Source organism: Uloborus diversus, chromosome 7 (assembly GCF_026930045.1).
Source record: "Uloborus diversus isolate 005 chromosome 7, Udiv.v.3.1, whole genome shotgun sequence".
NCBI lineage: Eukaryota > Metazoa > Arthropoda > Arachnida > Araneae > Uloboridae > Uloborus > Uloborus diversus.
The window spans coordinates 103,271,851-103,292,157 of NC_072737.1; the positions used below are offsets into that span (position 1 = coordinate 103,271,851).

General features: G+C 31.6%; 1 protein-coding gene across 1 annotated transcript in view; it reads left to right on the plus strand.

Annotated features, from left to right (window-relative positions):
• Positions 1 to 20,307, plus strand: part of LOC129225618 (regulator of chromosome condensation-like) — a 66,814-nt gene that overhangs the window by 22,992 nt on the left and 23,515 nt on the right. The window contains exon 3 of the mRNA XM_054860085.1: positions 15,473 to 15,666. Within this exon, the coding sequence (XP_054716060.1) occupies positions 15,473 to 15,666 (194 nt within the window). The remainder of the gene's footprint in view (positions 1 to 15,472; positions 15,667 to 20,307) is intronic.

Sequence of the window (20,307 nt, forward strand, 5' to 3'; positions counted from 1 at the left end):
TTGAGATGAATAACCATTTAAAGATACAATGTGTTGCTGGTGATGTTACAAAAGTGTGTCAAAATATAATTCATTTTGATACGAATTCCTCTGGGGTGAATTAAGTGTTTTACATCCAACACCAAAATGTGCAATTAATTATGCTGAGCCAATAATTTACATACATATATTTTTGGGTACAAAGTAAGATTTTCAATCTCATTGATGTAACCTATTTTCATTTTGTAACAAGTGAATATTTTTTATTAAAATCTAGGTGTCAGACGTAAAAAATTTTTTACGTCCGACGCTGTTACATTCCTTTAAACAGCATATGTTTTCAACTGTATCTCTCCTATTTTTGCCTTTAATTTCAAAGTTAAAGTGAAACATGCATAAAAAAACAACTTAATGAATTTACTGTATGTACATATAGGGTTGATTTGGAGTAAGTAAAACCCCTTCATTTTTCAAAATATATTCAAAAGTTTCAAAACAAAAAAAATTAAAAGTTATTGTCTTATTTTATCTTGAACATTATTAATAAGCAAAAGTCCATCATTATTTTCTAAAATAATGCTTTAATTATTCTTAAGGCAGGGGTCTGGCCAGAGGATATTTGCGGCCGTTAACGGACCCTTCACAAAATCCCTATCAACCAAAACGGACCCTTCACAAAATTCTGATAAACAAGAACGGATCTTTCACAAATTGTTTATTGAAAGAGCAAATCTGAAATCAAAATAACGCATAGTAAACCGATAATTTTTGGAACCTTTTTTAAAGTCAAATTAGAGGGATCAGCTTATACAAAATCTACTAATTTTGCAAAGAAAAAAATCAACACTCTTATGATGCTCCTGCAAGCGATAAATAATTGCTACTGTCAAATAAATATAATGCTTGTTGTTTGTTTCTTAGAAAAAAATTAACAGCTGGAAAATAAGTTTGGTTTTAAATAATTTTGTTAGTTTGTTTTATCACAGCTAATTAGCAGTGGTGGTGTTGTAAACTTTTCTGAAAAGGCATTGGTAAGCGCTTTTCTTCTTGCTCATGATTTAATAAACAGTAATAATAATTTATATCAACGAAATGAACTTAGAACTGCAAAGGGATAGTAAATATGAATGGTGGGGGAAAAAATATTATCGCTTCAGAGAGGATTACCAACTTCAAAACCTTTAGTGTCTGGGGTTAAACTTTTACAGGGTTTGTACGCTCCTTCAAAACTTCTCCAATACTCCTTCATTCAGGAAATTTTTCTAAAGGGCCCTTCAAACTCCTTCATTTTGGTTTTAACTCCTTCAAAACTTTTTTTTTTTGTTCAAGACTACATAATTTTCCTCTGTGACAGTGATTTAATATACTTCAATCGACAATTTAATATCGTCACAAGGGCAAAGGTATAATTACAATTTTGACGTAGTAATTTCGTATATTTATTTTTTTCATAAAGATGTGATTTACAAATTGAGCGTAGAAGTCGTAAAAGTTGAAGGTGAAAATATTATTAGATGACTAAGACATTTCATAAGTGAAGTAAAACATGCTTAAATGGTGCTTGATTATTTTTTCAAGTTTTATGATTATTGCTTTTCTCTCCCTTTCAGCAGCAAAAATCAGTTTGTTTAATTTTTATTTAAATATTTAAAAATACACAAGTAGATTTAATATATTAAGTGATTGTGTTAAAAATACAGTTATGTAGTAAATCGCAGTTATGATATTGTAAAAAGGATCATCCACATCCACAAGTGATGTCATGCCTTGAGACGGAGACAGGTTAAAAAAATTGTGACTAGAGGAAGCGAGAGAGAGACCAAAAAGTGGCATTACATAGTTATTATAACAATGTCATAACATGTGACAAGAGGAGTAGTAAGGTGAAGTGTGACACTTTGTGACAAAGGGGAAGAGGGTCAAATATCTTTACTAATAATAAAGCTGAAAGTCTGTGTCTCTGGATCTCTGTCTGTTTTACGCATAGAGCCTAGACCGTTCGGCCGATTTTCATGAAATTTGCCACAAAATGTGTTCATAACATACTGGTGAGCACCTCTTAGCGATTTTTTGAAAATTTGATTTTTTTTTTCTATCACCATTTTAAGAGCATTTTATCGAGCTAATTATCATAATGTGGGCAAGCAAATTACCATAACAGGGGTGAACAAATTAACATAGAAAATTGGTGAGAAATTCATCATCTATTATTTGTTACTATACAGGTGAACCAAATCACCTTTTAATTTTTTACTACAGGCAAAGCCGTTTTGGTACAACCAGGATTAGGGCTCGACCGATGGCATTTTTTGGCCGATGGGCCGATGCCGATTGTTGGCCGATTGTTCAAAGATGGCCGATGGCCGATTGTTTTCCTCCAAATGGCCGATTGCCGATGGCCGATGCCGTTGGCCGATGGCAAAAAAAAAAAAAAAAAAATCAAACAGAAATAAATTGATAAGATTGTCAGGGATTTAAAGGATCATTGATTCATTTCACTTTACTTCCTTTCTACGAATAAAGAATTGTAATCACAAAAAAAAAAAATCAGATTTCGACCTAAATTTCTATTTTACTATCACCAAATTTATACTTCACAAGTTTTTTCGGCACATCTGTACATACATATGTACCTAAGAATATATAGATAACCAAATATCCATTTTGAACGCCTCCTCAGTTAATTATCGCAAATTCTCTTGTGATGTCTTCATGCGCGTAAACTTGCGTCACTCAAAAACGTTATGAAATAGTAAATTGAAAACTCATACGTACGTAGTATAATCTAAAAGTTCGAGGTCAAGTTGTATAAAACCTTGCCCTGAATTGTTCACATTACCGAAACATATATCTATCTACAAAATAGTCACCTTGAACGATTATACACTTCTGCCAACGTTCGTATAGCTTTTAGAAGCACTCCTGGAAGACATTTTTCGCAAATTCCTGTAAAGCCTCTTGCGCTGCTGCTTTAACTTCATCGTGGGGAAGAAGGCGACTTTCATGTTAAGGATGCACGGTTCGATTGGTCAATACTCTGATATGACAAACAAAAAACATAACGTTTCGTCGGACTTAGCTCCGTGTGACTTTTACCTGTTCCCAGCAAAAAAACATTTGCATAGACGCCACTTTTTTCCGTCAGGAGAAGATGAAGCTGCATCATAGAAGGTAGCAAAAAATGGCTTCCAGGAGTGTTTCCAAAAGTTATATTATGAACACTGGCAGAAGTACATAGTCCCTCAAGGCGACCTTTTGAAGGTGGATGTGCTTCGGTAATGTGAACTATTCTGAGTAATATTTTATACAGCTTGTCCCCGAACTTTTGCATCGTACTACGTACAATCTGTATAGGGTGTAGTTATGCTTCTCCTTTTTCGACTGCTGTATGATGAAAGAGAAAGAACAATAGCCAAAAAAAGAAGGAAGAAAAACAAAGAGATTGTTTAATAACCAATTGATTTCTTGTCTTTTTTTTTTTTAATTGAGCATATAACTAAGATTTCAGTAATGTTGTAATAATGTATGGATTTAGGTACACTAAACATAGTTAAAAAAAATTAAATTACGTTGTTTAATCATTCAAAAAAATAAATAAATAAGAATAGAACTATGAAACCGTCAACAAATTAACAATTAAAGTGGAAAGATTGCAAGTAGACATTTTTTAGTCATCAAATTAAACAAAAAAGGTAACAGATAAATTACAATATTAAATCAAAATAGGAATATTTGTATACTTATTTAAAATTTATGAATAGAAAAGTTGCATTTTTCATAAAAGTTATAACAGTGACATACATTTTGCTGAAAAAAAAATAGCCATGAAAATAGCAAGGTTCTTAAAACGCAGGTACAATAAACAAACTCAATATTTACACCAAGTTAATAACTGAATACATATACTACTTGATCTGATGTTTGCACACATAGTATTGAACAATTTGATTGTTTAATCTTTTATGAAACTTTACAAACAAGTTCAAATTAAATTTTTCAATTTAACAATAATTTTCTGAAATTTGAAAAATTGCATAATAGAAAATCCTTGAAACTTTTCTATAAAAAACGGAAATAACTTATTCATTGATTTTATATAAATACATAAAAATAGTTACTTACAACAGAAAAAAAATCATTCGCTGTTAATGATTCAAAAAAGATGGCAATTTACGAAATATAGGTGAAACAAGTATGAGAAATACGCAAAATGACATTTCTTGACCAAAATAAATAATCGCTAAATATTTAAGAAATGCTTGAAACGACGAAGTAGGGTTAGGGGGGTCACCCTCTGATTTTGGAGTAAATCACACTTCGGCCCCAACCTCTGCCTCATTTTTTTAGTACAGAACAGATACCACCAACGCCTCGGAAGAGTTTCTGAATCTACTTCAGCACTTCGGAAAAAAAAAAAAAAAAAAATCAAAAGTCCCTTTGATTTTCGAATTATGTCACCATTCAAAACGTCTTTAATCAATTTCTTACATTAATGCCTTAAATTCTTTCTAAACAATAGATAAAGTTTGAAAGAAAAAAAATCTCCAATTTTATCAATGGTGTTAGTTTTAAACAACTCAGAAGTACAACTAGAGTTTAATTTCAGAAATTGAGAGAGTGGGAGGAGGGGCACGCAAGTGTTCTCGGAAATTCAAAAAATAGTCGTAAAAATAGAGTTCAAAATAATCATAAATATTGAGCAGAAAAACCTTTCAAAACTTGCACCCGTTTTTGTTTTGACGTGCAATAGCGGATTTAAAATATAGCAAATGTTGCAATTGCGCGAGAAGCCCCATAACCATAGGCAGGGCTGTGGAGTCGGAGTCGAAGACTCGGAGTCGGATTGATTTTGGGGTAAAGGAGTCGGAGTCGTTGGAAAACATGCCGACTCCGACTCTGGGCTTTTTTTTTTCTTTCCTTTTCACTGACTCTCCTAGCATTTTTTAAAAACTGACTACCAATTGGTTCGATTACATGTATAAAAAGATACTAATGAGAAAATAAGTGCCATTATGGCAATCAGCTAGTTTGAGTGCTTACCCAACTTTCTGTAGCAGTCCCTCAGTTTGCTAGCTTTTTTTAATTAACTTATAGCAACTGTCAGCAAACGGTTTTGTTGCCTAACATTTTCAAGTAATCACTTTCAAATAAAAATAGAAATATAGTGTTTTGTTCGATCTCAGTTAGAAAATAATAAAAGAAACGTAACAAATTAGTAAGTCGATTCCCGTAGCCAACGTTGAAACGTTTAAGGGTGATCGGCAAATTCAAAGAAGTTCTGCCGCGAAAGCACGAATCCAAAAGAATCGATGAAATAATCTAATGTTTTTTTCTTTATTAAGACTATTTCTATAAGCTTGGTTCAGGGTTGGCAAAAACCCGGGTTTTTTTAAAAAAGCCCACGGACCCAGGGTTTTTTGGGTTTTTTTAAATAAAACCCAAAAAAAACCCAACTAAAGCTGGGTTTTTTAAAAGAAATGTGGGGTTTTTTGTCTTTTTTTAGGGGAAATGTGGTGCTTGTAGCATATTGTAGTGTAAGTATATGGACAAAGCACAAAAATTGTCTTAGGGTAAAAAAGGCTGGAAAATTCAGCGTTTTCTGAAGAAAAGTAAAAAAGACGATGAAACCCAAGAATGGTGAAGTTTCAGATTTCTTAGTTTCCATGATTACCAACAGTTAGGGCAAAGTTACTTCGCGAGTGATAAAATCTATTGTTCGTTTGTTCATTTTTAATTACTACTTTTTTTTTGCATTTTACTTTATTGTATTTCATTTTGTTATGCAAAACTACTGTAGAGTGTCAAGTAGTTTAAATCCCTTTTTAATGAATTCCAGCTTAATCAAGATATTTCTTTGAATTTTATGTTGCCTGTTTTTCTATTTCTGTGTACCGAGTAAGAAATATTAAACTTTTTGTAAGATAATGAAAATACTGTACATCCTATTCTGTTTTCTGTCCGACCGTTTGTAAAACCTGTTAATTTCTAAAAAATATACCTTGTTTATTTGAGATTTGTGACGTGTTGATTTGCAGAAAATAATTCACATGAAAGCCTTATAGCTAGAGTAGTTTCTTCTGTACAATCTACAAATATCAAGAAAATCAGACGTGACAGGACTTAGACAAAATAATTTGAGTGATTTATTGACCAGTTAAAGGAAAAAGTTAAATATATTTATTTAGATTCTTTGAAGTATTTTTTAATGCCGTTACGAGTTAAGAAATACTATAAGTTCAAAATTCATTTTTTATGTCCATTGTCTGTGTTGAAGAACAAATAAAAAAGAAGTTTAAATTGTAAAAGTATTTAAGTTAATTATTTTTTTTTTAAACTTCTCAGAAAATTTAAAAAAACCCAAAAGTGGGCTAAATAATGGGTTTTTTTAAATGGGTTTTTTCAAAAAAACCCATTGGGTCCAACCCAATTGGGTCCAATCCGGCCAACCCTGGCTTGGTTCTCACTAAAAAGTATGGAACAAAATAAGTGTAAAAGATTTCTTGATTACAACACTCAATAATTGCAGTTAATCTTAAAATCTTCATATTAAGGTTAATTCTAAAGGAGCCAATAAAATTTAAATTAAAAATTTAGCGAAGAAGAAATATAGGTATAGTAAAAGCTATTCGTACAAATTTGTATACCACCGCATTTTGTGTAAGATTAGCTCGTGACGTATATGTGCTCTATTTTCGTTGAAATTTTATTGATGATATATAATTTAAAATATATTCACGAAAATTTTCAGAATTAAAATATTTATATTTTTTTAAAACTCTGAAATTAACTTTGGGTGTCATCTACCAGCTGGGTGTCACCCGGGGCAAACCATCCCCTCTCAAGAACTTGGATTTAGAAAAAAAAGCTTTTTTCTTCTCACGTTACAGCTTTCAAAAATTGAAAGCACACAATTTGATCAATATATATTTGTTAAACATTAAAGGGGGACAAATTACAGATTACAATTACGGATAATCCTTTTCAAATTTTTTACAGGGGATTTTTAAGTCATCTCATTTTTTAACTCGTAATTATTGGAAAATTTGATTTTTAAATTAAATTTTCAACGCTGTATGCGTCTTGTGTTTAAAATAAAAAACAAAATGCGAAGTTTTCATAAAAAGGAAATAATATTTCAATCTCTGTTTAAGGTTTTCCCCCTCCCCTAAAGGGAGAGAGGGAATTTAAAAAAATACAATTTAAAAAAATAAAAAAAAATCCGGAGTCGAAGTTGGAGTCAGAGTCAAGCATTTCAAAATCCAGGAGTTGGAGTCGGACATTTTGCTTCCGACTCCGCAGCCCAAACCATAGGGCCACCGAAGGAGTTACAAAAATGCGAATGATAAATGTTTTACAACTTCTGTGATCCCCAAAATGTATTTCGACGGGCCCCAAACTTGTAATTCCGCCGAAGTGATACAGAAAAGACTGCATTACTGTGATTCATATTACAAATATCGAAAAATTAAAAATTACTGTCGGTTCAACGGGAATCTAATAAAATGACACAAAAATCGGTTTCGCCATCTCATATTTGTTTCCATAGTCTCCAATTCGGCAATATATCACCAAATGATCGTCAGTCTGAGACGCTATATTAGTTTTGCATTGAAATAGGTAATTAATAGCCACAAAAAATGAGTAAACAGGCTTTTCAGAACACCCGATCGAAAAAAAAGGGAAGTGCACAACTGGAACGTCCGCAGACCCCACATACGAAACTTTAACCTTCTACAGATTATCATTTTTGAGTTATGACTTATGACAGATATATACGTACATCCTGCTGCAAGAAACAACGCAATAATTAACTTGTTTGGTGCCTGAATATAGTATTAAAAACTCTTCTAGGGATGACTAAAAATAGAAATTCATACTGAAATTTAAGTAAATAATTTTATATGAAAACAACAACTCCATTTACTTTGTATTAAAAAGTAAAACAGCAAAGATCCTTTTTTTTTTTCAAAAACATCGGCCAATTCCATCGGCTTTTCGATGTTTTTTAAGGCCGATGGGCCGATGTTTCAAGCAAGTTAGCATCGGCCGCCGATGCCGATGGCTAAATTGTTGAACCATCGGCGCCGATGCATCGGTCGAGTCCTAACCAGGATGAATAAAAGAGCGACATTCAGGGACAGCTCATTAGTACTCCTGCAAAATCTCATTTTACTCCTTCAAAACTCCTTCATTTTATTTCTGAAATTGAGTCCAAACCCTGTTTTATAATGACTTGATTAGAAAATATTGTCATCATTTTACCAGCTTTTCAATATTTGCGGTGCGATGTTTAACTGTTATTTTGGGAGAAAATTATATGGGTTTGATTTTTCGATGCTAACAAGGATGATTAACTTTAAATAAACTTTTACTTGCCGTTTTTTTCTTTAGATGTTTACATTTTGAAAAATGCAATCTTTTACCACCGATATGAGAATCATATTTTGTTCTTTTTTCAAGCTAACTTCGCTTTATTAGGATGCAAATAAATGAAGTCTCTTTATTTTTGTCAGAACTCTCATTTCAAGTTTTTAAAGCAAAATTCCATTTTCTTTTATGAGTCAAAAATTAAAATGCTGAATCGATGGTCTATTTTATTTATTTATTTTTTGCTTCAACTGTATTATTGATATATTTATCATAGGACTCTAAAATGCAATTTCAAAATGTTTTTATTAAAAATATTTCTTTTACAAGCCGTTTTTATACTTTTGATACCTTGACTTTGAGAATTGCAATCTCTTTGCATCCTCTATGGGAATCTGATTTTTTAAATTTTTGATGTTTAGTACGCTTTGTTAAGAGGTAAACAAATAAAATCTCTTTTTATTTTCGTTAAAATCACGGAATTTAAAAGTTTTAAATGAAATTCTGGGCTTTTTAAGAGTGTCTTGCGTCAAAAAGTTAAATGCTGAACCCTTGCATGTTTTTTTTTGTTGTTGTTTGTTACAATTATTTTAAATACTGTACAGAAATATTTCTTGTTTTATTTAACATAATGTAGAACGGTTGATAATTATTACTACTTAAGAGAGCGATACCCCACCCCCCTCAACCCAGAATGATATTCTCAACATAGAAGAGGAAAACACTCAACTTTAAGTTTAAGTGATGCAGTTTGTGCCCTCTCTAAATTCTAAAATTTCGCTTTAACAATTTTTTTTTTTTGCAAAATTATTTGATTTTTCATGAAATTAATTCACTTTTCACAAAATTATTTGATTTTTCACAAAAAACGGACCCTGTAAAGAACCCTGGACAGAACCCTGTAATTATTATATTTTTTACAAAATTGAATGTTTGTCCCACTAACTCCATGGTAAGTGGGTCACCTCCCTTTTTAATTAAATCAAAATGAAGCATATCTAAAGGGATAAGGAAGTCTTACATGATAAAGTATGTAAATTTTTAGTGTGAATTACTTTTTTTGCAAATGTATACTTTTATTAGATATTTACTGTCTTTTAAATCTGTATCACGGAAATTTTTAAAACAGAAAACAAAACAGTTTCATTTTTTGAAATTTATTGAAAGCCTTTAGGTATATATTTTACTTTTACATTATAAAGGTGTGTTGAATGAATGTAATACAGTTGATTAAGATCAATTTTGGCAAATTAACCCAAACTATAAGTTGAAAAAGAAATTGGAAACACTAAATGACTGCGTCTGTGTAAAGTTGACTGAAGAAGTACCATCATCAACATTAGACCTACATAAATCGAAATGGTTTTCTTTCACGTAAGTTTAACAAATAACTAATAACCAGCTTTAGCAGTTTTTGTAGTTGAACTATCAATTCCTAGTAAGTCATCATAGTTGTCTTGTGTTTCACCATAGGCGGATTTAGGACCGAGTTCCTGGGGGGCAGGATTTTTTCTTTTTTTTGAGCAACATTTTTAATTGCCCCCCCCCCCCATGTTTTGGTCTGTTTTTCCTGTGAAGCATAAGGCCATGCTTTACTTTTTTTTGTGTATTGTTTTTTATTAATATGTGTTTTCGTGCTGTCCTTGTTGAATTGACCTTAAGAGGGGTGACTGGTATCAAGAGAGTGACACAGGGCTCCCTTTTAAGTGGGATATAGAATATCTCCAATTTTAGGAGGTCCGAGGGTATCTCCCCCGGAGGAAATTTTCTAAAATTCTGCATTTTGAAGCCTTATAAGGGTTAATTGGATAAACAAAAATCTCTTGAAAAAAAAGAAATTTTTTTTTAAAAGTTTTATGATTTAATTGTGCTTTGTGACGCAAGTTAATACTTTAAAATGAATAGTATGCAGATTTAGAAAATAGGTAAATTGAGAGTAACATACTACTTATTTGAACAATTCATAATTTATACACTTGATAAGAAATAAAATTGAAGCACACTTTGCTTAGGAGTTTCAAAGACTTGTCTAATTATTTTCAAGGTTTGGTTGGTTAGATTGGGAGTTTTGGCCTAAGAGCCTTAGTAAGTTATACTGTGCCAATTCTTTTCAATGATTTTACAACATTTAATACTTTAAGGCTCCTCATTTGCACTTTCTAGTCTCTGAAATTAAGTACTAGATTATGCAGTTGTACAGTATTGTTCAAACTTTGTAAAGAAACCGCTATTTTAAGTTTAAAAGAAAAAATAAACTAGAATTCTCTTATTACCACAATCTTTTTTTAAATTATAAGCAGTGCAGAAAGCGAAAAAGAATAGAGGTAGTGTATCCTTTTTCGGGTTTAAATAAATAGCAAGATATGAAACATGTGAGTGAAAAAAATTTATTTCAAGAAATATGTTACAAAGGGTAAGAACCATGATTTTTACATTTTTGATGCAGGATGTAGCAAGGAGCTGAATTTGACATATTTTGGCATTCCTCCCCCTACCATTTGTTAGAAAATTTAAAATTTAAGGTTTGTAGCCACATGTTTCCAAATATTCAAGGCTTTCAAGCACTTCAAAATGAAATTAGTTTTTTCAAGCACTTTCCATTTTTTAAGGAACAAATCATACAATTTTAGTTACGGGCTCACTTCAGAGCAGTGACCCTAAGCTATAGCTTGTTTATCTTATAGGTAATTTGCTCTTACCTGCAGATTTTTGTCATTTTTATGAAAATTTGTCAGTTTTTACGGTTAAAGGATTTTTACAATTTTACCAATCTGAACGTATGAATCCAGAAGGTTCTGCAAAATCTTGCGTCTGTAACAACATAAAATATCTAGTTTTTGAAATCACGCAAATTGAGAATGAACATTCTGAAAAGAAAGAAAACAAATCATAACGAGTAAATCGTTCTGTTAGCCCAAATGTGGGAGGGAGGTTCCCTTTGTTTTAGGTTCTAATTTGTAAAAATAATCGTCAATTATTATAAGTGCTACAGCTGAATGTATAGCTCGTTTCGCCTATATTTTCATTTATACACTTGCCCAAATGGTTTTCAGTCCAAAATAGTGAATTTATACATCTTTCCAGCACCCTAGTGACAGCTGTACTATTTGTATTTATAATGTTTTTTTTTTCTTTTCTCCCATCAGAAAAGGACATTCGCTATTCTCTTCATTTTTATTGAACTATTCAAAAAAGAAAAAAATGATTTTTTTTGTTTTAAGATTTTGGAAAATGTGTTGTTACTACAGTCCTCCCAAAACTGGGGGTCATTGCCCTCTATGCCCCTCCCGTCCTATAAATCCACCCATGCCCTTATAAACTATTCAAAAAAGAAAAAAAGTAATGATTTTTTTAAAAAAAATTTGGAAGATATGTTTGTTACTACGTAAAGTCCTCCCAAAACTGGGGTGGGGCGGCACTGTCCCCCTCTGCCCCCCCATAAATCCGCCAATGTGTTTCACTAATATAAATATTTCATCAAAGTTGCTTTTTATTTTCAAATCCTCACTGGTATGGAGGGAGCCACTTACCCCATTGTGTGAGGACTTCTTATAGCAAAATTATACAGGGTAAGTGGGACCCATCCTCAAACAGTTATTAATATTATTTTATTCAAAAATTCTGGTTGCAGTATGCACTTTAAGTTAAACTGTACATGAAGGTTTAATGATCATAAAAAAGAATAAATAAAGCAAACCGCAAATCACTTCTTTGAAAAATGTTGCTTGATCCCCCAAAAAATATATTCAGATTTTTTTTAACTAAGTTATCTGACCTAGAAAAAAATTCCACGAAACCCAAACATATGCAAAACCAATCACTGTGATGAACCATAACATGATCAGTGTAAAAAAAGTATAAAAACCATATGCATATTTCAGTTTTTTGGGAAGGGGGGGGGGGTGACCCACTTCCTCCAACCAACCCTACTTCTGAATTTACTTTTGTAAATTTTGTCTTAGTAAATGTAACCTATAATTTACATATTAATAACTGTAATTATTGTTATGTATTTACATTTAAGAGCAGTAGTTTACGTCTAATATGAACAATTTGCGTTCAACATCGAAAATTTATGTCTGACACTAAGCTAAAAATATTTTAGTAAAAAATAATTTTATTCTTTATAATATCATTTGAAAACTGAAATATGCTTAAATCATTAGTATTCTTAACAATTAAGCTGTTTTTAAAATTAAAATATTAGCCAATTCACAGACTTTTAATAATTTTTAAGTGAACCATCAAATTTACTATTTGTGTGTTTACATCGAACACGAACTCCTTAAAAAATTTTTTATTTATACTTTAGGGATCTATTTTAAAAAACTAACATGATTTTTTATTCAATGGGATGTAGTAAGTATCTTGTAAATAAATTTAATTATTTTGGATAAGTTTATATTTGGTAAATGGAATTAAAACTGAGAAATTTTTCTTCAGTTTTTATGTCCGACACCATGGAATTGCCCTTTATTTATTCTAAAAAAAAGGGAAAAATATTGAGCACCAAACTTATTCATTGGTCATCTTCACAGAAAGTGTTACTCTGTATGAGAGATTTGGTCCCAGAGGACATTATAAAAGTTTCTAATTTGAATGGCATTTAAGCCACACGAAAAGTTGAAAACTTGCTGACCCTCTTTCGAATTCGCAAGGTGCTTTATGTTTAGTGCTCAGAAATTGACTGTGCTTGGCTAGACACTAGTTTTTGTTGTCCCACATCCACTAACATTTCAGCATGAATGGATTTCCACCTTGAATGACAAAAGTACATTCAATTTCATTTTACCATGTTCCCAAAGTAACAACGGAGTTGTCACATTATGACTTGTAAAAGTCGTTTTTCAGTTTCTGAAAACAGCATTAAGAAAAAATATTCTAACTGAAGTTTAGAAAAACATTTTGTTGTAATGAATATTTAATAAAAATAATTTCTTTCAAACAAGATTTTTTATACCTTATCTTAATAGGTCTTAAAATAGAACCGAACGTTCTGTTCATTGTTATGAATATTTTGTAGTATCAGTTTTCCTTGTAAAGGGGTTTTACTATACATCAACACCATGGCCACCTCAAAACACCGCTCACCTCCTCCTATGCCACAACAGGGTTCTGCTACACCCAGTTTGAGAACCCGTGCTATAGTTAATTGGAGGATGAGGGATTGTTTGAACAAAAAGCATAATTATTTCTGAATCAGGTGGGATTAAGAAGGGGGGGGGGGACAATTTTCATTTTGTTCTGTTGAAATATTTTTCCTTTGTGAAAAGCAGCCGATTTGTTTCATTCTAATTGTAATGAGTAATTTTCTTCTGAATGAAGGGAAATTTTACACTTACAAAATCTATGACATATTTTAATTAAATTCTTAATGCATATTTTAACTAAACTCTTTTTTCTTCGAGGGGAGGGAAATGAAGAAATAGTTCAAAAAGCTACACCGAAAAAAGCTAAATCGTCAGTTATTATTAAAACAAATTCTGTCATAAAGAAAAATAAATCAGAATTTCTTAGTAATAGTTACAAACAGGCAGAAGCGGAAAAGCCTTATAAAGGGAGAAAACTTATATCAAAAGTGTCCGAACATAAAGAGACTTTAGGGGAAGAAAGAAAAGCAGACCCAGGAAATTCTCCTAAAGAGGCACAAAGAGAAACTAAACTAGAAACAGTTCCAGGAGAATCTGCAAAAGTACTTTCCGAAATCAAATGTTTAAAATCGGCTAGCGAATCCAATCTGCAAACAGAAAAGAATCGTAAGCGTAAAGTTGTTGAAACCGTTCTGAAAGAAACTGTGGAAAAGAAATGTTTAAAAGTGAGCGAAACAAAAGCAAAGAAACAAAAGTGTAAGTTATTTTATATATATATATATTATGTTGCTGTGAAATCTGAACCAGTAAACTTAAATAAATGTGACTCATAATGTATAAATACAAAATTGAAATCATTTAATTAGCCTTTTCAGAATGATGACAAGATCAAGAGAAAAAATGTCAGGGTATCTATTTGATTTTTTATGTCAGATCATAAGTTGTATTTTGATTTATTTTATATAGTAAATTTAACCTCTGTCTTAAAACAATTAGGCAAAATAAATAAAACATTACAAAATTAAGTATTAAACAAAATATGTTTTTAAACCTACTATTTCTATATGTTTAATTCTGCGATATTTAATAATTAAAAGTTCAGACAGGCTTTAGTTAACAAAAGAAATTTCAGAATTTGAATAACTCATCTCAATTCTTGACTTTGCTTGATTGTAGCAATAATTTGATCGCCAGTTTCAACTCTCTAAATCAGTTTTATGTTCTAAAACCCATATAAAAATTAAGATAAGCCCTAATAAAAAATAATTTCTTCAAGTGCCTTTGATCTGGGATGCAACTGGATTGAAGTTTTCTAATGGGTTTAGCAAAATGACAAGCTTGCAAGTCCGCTCCTATGCAAATGAAATATTATTAGCATTGAAAATAATAGTACATACAAAATTAAGTAATATAATCACATTCTAAAAAAGAGCAAGCAAGTTTAACATAGGTGGATGCAAATCCACCTATGTTAAACTTGGTGGATTAGAGGTTGGTTTAGAAATGCATAAAATTGGAACTGAAGTACATAGAAAATAGCTAAAATATCGTCGCCTCAGAGCAACAGTAGGATATCTTACTATTATTTCTGGGATTAGATGTCTGACTGTTGCTATGAGGCAACGGTATGTAAATGTATGCTTAATATGTAAAAGTTGGCAAGTATATGCATACGTTTTTCTTTTTAAAAACTGTTGGGGAAATTTTTTCAATCTGCGGGATGGTTAAATTAAGATGCAAAATTTCCCCAAATTAATTTTAATTTCCACAGATTGCTGGATTGGGGACATTTCAGCACCCCTGAAATAAATTTTATCAGTCCTGGCTGCTGCAAGAAAACACATTTAACTTTCTAAATTTTCTCAATTCTAATTAGATCAAAAATGAGGTTTTGGGATGAAAAAAAAAAACTTAATTTTCTTAATAAACTTTTTCTGTTGTCTGCTCATGTTTCTTTAACTGTTAAAACTTTTGTGTTTAGAAATTGATGCTAACTTTGGAAATTTGACTTTCAATTCCCTTTCCTTAAATTGCAGTTAGTATTCAAGTTCCTCCTCGGAAGACGGTATCAGGCAAAATTTTTGTTATTGGAGACAATGGTGTTGGTGCTTTGGGTCTTGGGCAAGATGTCGAAGAAAAGAAACGGCCTGCACTTCTTGACCTACCTCAAGCAATGGTGGATGTTGCTGCCGGTGGAATGCATTCGGTCTGCCTCACCGAAAGTGGAGAGGTAAGGATGTGTGAATTTTATTTTTTTGCACTACATAATGAGGTAAAATTGAACAGAATTTGCACCAAATGTTCGTTAGTCCCTTTTTGAAAACTCCCACACGATAGACCCCTGCCTGTGAAAGATTCATCAGTTCTAATTAATACTTTGTCTTCCATTTACTAATTGTATGTTTTCTTTATCTTATTTTGAAAGCTTAATAGTAACTGATTAATTTATTTTTCCCATATGTTAATTTATGTATCCAAAAAGTATTATTTATTAAGTTATTTTCTGGCTAAATTTGTTCATAGTAAATAGTGAAATACAAAAATTTGATCATATCTTGTAGAAAATGTATGCATTTTTGATAGTTTAAAAATGTACATCTGCTTATGGGCAATTCCACGCAAATTGGGAACTGATAACCAATTTTTCAGAATTCTTTTTTTCTCACAAATTAGGTATCACTTTGAAGCTTATGAGTTGAATTATATGAAAATAATAAAAATTGCCTCAAAAGTTTGTTTGAAAGTTACAAGCCTTTGAACAAAGAAATTTTTGACATGCTGCCATAATGGATTTTTTGATATCTTGTTGGAACTGGTATTTCAAGCTACAAGAGTTGCTATATTTTTCAAATTGTAACTGATTCATATGCCTGCCACAACACTTTAGAACAAATGTAGCACAAAAAATGAGACCTAAATAAAATATTTTTGTCTTTAAAAGCTTATTTATAACGTGCACTTTGATAAAATTACGTCCAACACTAAATTGCCTAAAAGTTTGTGCTGTATGAAATAGGATGGAATATTTTACAAAACATTTCACCTGCAAATCAGAACATCAGTTACCAGGGGCGGCATTTCAGCATTTCATTTGGGGGGTCGAGTTTCTTAAATATGTATTACCACACAGGGTTCGTACGGGTCATGGAAATCCTGGAAAGTCATGGAAAAAAAATAACAGAATTTCAGACCTGGAAAAGTCATGGAAAATTGAAATTTCCTTTGAAAGTCATGGAAATTTATTTCAAGTCATGGAAAAATTTTCTGGACAAAGAGAAAGGAACAGTAGCTAAAGAAGCATTAGAAATCTTGAGTGATTTAACAGTGCAGCACATAAAAGCTATTAAAAGTGGAAAATTGAACGATCCAAAAATCAAATCTGAATTTTGAAATCTCATTGCATCCGCTTTTGTCGCAGCCGCTTGCCATTTTTTGCGATGTGATTTTACTGCCTGGACGTCACCTATTTTAAATTTTCTGTTATTTTCAACACTTCTTATGTTTCAAATTCTGTAGTAGCAAAATTTCACGTTCTTAGTTTTGCCACGCCCACTCAAAAAAAAAAAGCAATTTAATTGCATGCGAGTTCGATTCCATCACTCGTAAGGTCTTTATTATTAAATTTATCAGAGTTTATCTTAATTTGTTGAATGTTTTAGAAAATAAAGATCTTAAGTCAGGCGATAGAATACAGAAAAGAGGGATTCTAATGCTCTAAAACAGTAGTGTCCAACATACGGCATGCAAAACTAATCCATGCAACCCACTGCTACTTTCAATGTCGGGAATTCAACGTGTTCTGGAATTTCTGAACCTATTAATTTATATGCATTTGAAAATATGCAAATTTGTAAACAAAACAAATATACTTCTGAATCAGAAGATTGATTCATTACTGAATGTTTTTTCAAAAAAGATCTGGTTTAAAAACATAAAGAACTAAACTATGTGGCTTTACTTCTGGTGGCTTTACTTCAAAGAACCAAAATACAAATTACGTGGATGATTAAAGGCACTGTTGACACTAAAAGGTAACTTTTGAAGCAAATTTATTGAAACTTAGTGATGACTCATTCAACCTTTGTCCCATTCAATATCATTCTGCCTGTTTTTTTAAAAAAAATCACACATTTAAGCATCATCATATTTTCTTCACTGCATTTTTACTTTACTTAAATTTATATATTGAAGACAAATAAGAATAGTTTAGTTTTTTAAGTGTGCACTTATATTTTTTCCACAACAGTAAGTGCTTCAATGAGGCTGTGGGACGTATTGCTCATTTCCAAATATTACCAAGTTTGAGATTAAATAGTGCTATTCTCTTCTGTAACGAGGTCATGAAAATTTTCATTGAAGTCATGAAAAAGTCTTGGAAAAGTCATGGAATTTTTTCATCCAAATAGAGTATGAACCCTGACCACAGTGCGGTAACAAACACACATGAACTAACAGGAAGTGGTCATAAAATGGGTTTAATATGAATAAAAATTAGTGCTTAGAAGGAATTAAAATTTTGATTCATTTTCTAATAAGTTATCATACAAAACATCTCGATACTGAAGTTTTTATACCTTTTGGAAAAGTTTTAATGCATGTTTTTTGGAATTCAGAAGAGCAGGGAATCGTCTTACTATCAGTGCCCAGTGTCGTGCTGTTTTGCCAGTACAGCCAAAATAGAAAAGGTTTTCTTTTTTTTCTTTTGCCCATAGTGCTTCGAAAATATTTCTGTAACCTAACAAAAATTGTTCTCTACCAGCTGAGCTAATTGGAATAGTTAAGAAATAATTGAAGTAACAAAGTTATGTATGAAAACACTTTTTATGTCTTGCTCTTCAAAATCACACAGGCAACTTCAAAAATTGCGAGGAGCTTAATTTTTCATCATTGAATAATCTAGTCTCGTCGGCGCTCTCAGCTTCAATGAGATGTCATCTACCACCAGCTCTGTTATTCACTATTCCAGGCTGAAGAGGACGGAACAGCAGTCTCTGGATGTGATAACCGGTCTGTCGGTATATTGCCTGTAATTTTTCTTGCTTAGTGCTAAAAATTTTACTCATAATTGAAACATTTTATTTTTCATTTTCAAAAATCCAATCCAGATAATCTAAAGCCAACCATGCAGAAAAATAATTATCATCAAAATCTTATGTTAATTTTATTCGAAAAAAAATCTATTACTTCATACAAAATATTAAAAAATCAGTGTTTGACTTCACATCATCAAGTGGATTTTTCGTTTTTTAGCGCCTTTTTAAAATTGGCTCGGAGGAAGAATTTTTTTGAAAACGTTTCATCATTGATTGAAATATGCATCTATGTAAAATCTATTTTCAATTTCAATTGTAGATTGAACTATGGTAGTATGAACGCACAGATCAATTGTAGATTGAACTGTGGCTTGAATAGTCCGAAAATTAAGGGCTGCGGATTGAAGATGTTTTGATAGAGTAAAGCATTTTTAAAACACTTTCCGCAATAGAAACAAATTGAATAAAAATTCAAACGAAGTCATACATGCTGAAGGGCATGAGTTTTTTCACCATTGAAAGAATAGTTTTGTAATAATTCTCACAGTCGTCAAATCACTGCTTTGAAGTTATAGAGAAAGGTTTTTATGGTTTTAACTCTTGAATACCATCTTGTGTCACTTCGAGATTGCATAACTATAGAGTCCCATAAAAGGTATTTGTTGATATGTTTTTTTTTTTTATTCAATAAGCACATGAATTTTTAAGAAGTTTCTATGAAAGCAGATAATGCATTGAGCAGCTGAAACGTGTTTCTAGCAAAAGAAAGCGATGAACACTCATTAAATAAATATACACTTAAAAAATGAACGTAAAAGTGAATGTAAAATATCCAGGAATTTTCTTGAGAAAACCATGCCAGGGGTCTGGCCAGAGGATATTTGGGTCCGTTAACGGTCCCTTCACAAAATTCCAATCAACCAAAACGGACCTTTCACAAAATCTCGATCAACCAAAACGGACCCTTCACAAAATTCTGATAAACAAGATCGGATCTTTCACAAATTGTTTATTGAAAGAGCAAATGTGAAAGCAAAATAACGCATATTTCTGTGTATAAACCGATAATTTTTGGAACCTTTTCTGAAGTCAAATTAGAGGGATCAGCTTATACAAAATCGCCTAATTTTGCAAAAGAAAAAAAAAAAGGGCGCTACTGCAAACGATAAATAATTGCTACTGCCAAATAAATATAATGCTTGTTTGTTTTATCACAGCTAATTAGCAGCGGTGTTGTTGTAAGCTTTTCTGAAAAGGCGTTGGTAAGCACTTTTCTCCCCGCTCATGATTTAATAAACAATAATAATATATGCCTGCGAAATGAACTTAAAACTGCAAAGGGATAGTAAGGGTGGGGAAAAATACGGATCGGATCGCTTTAGATAGGGTTACCAACTTCAAAATTATCACCACTTAGAGTCTGGCTTTGAACCTTTATAATGAATTGATTAGAAAAAATTCTCATCATTTTACTGCTTGTCAATATTTGCGTTTTTAAGGTGCGGTGCGATGTTTAACTGTTATTTTGGGGGAAAATTATATGAGTTTTGATTTTTCGATGCTAACAAGGATGATTAACAACTTTAAATAAACTCTTTTAATTACCGTTTTTTTTTTTTTTTTTGTTCTTAAGATGTCTACCCTTTGAAAAACGCAATCTTTTAACATCCGATATGAGAATTATATTTTGTTCTTTTTTCAAACTAACTTCGCTTTATTAGGATGCAAATAAATGAAAAGTCTTTTTATTTTTGTTAGAACTCTCATTTCAAGTTTTTAAAGCAAAATTCCAATATCTTTTAAGAGGATAGATATAGATGGTTTATTTTATATTCTTT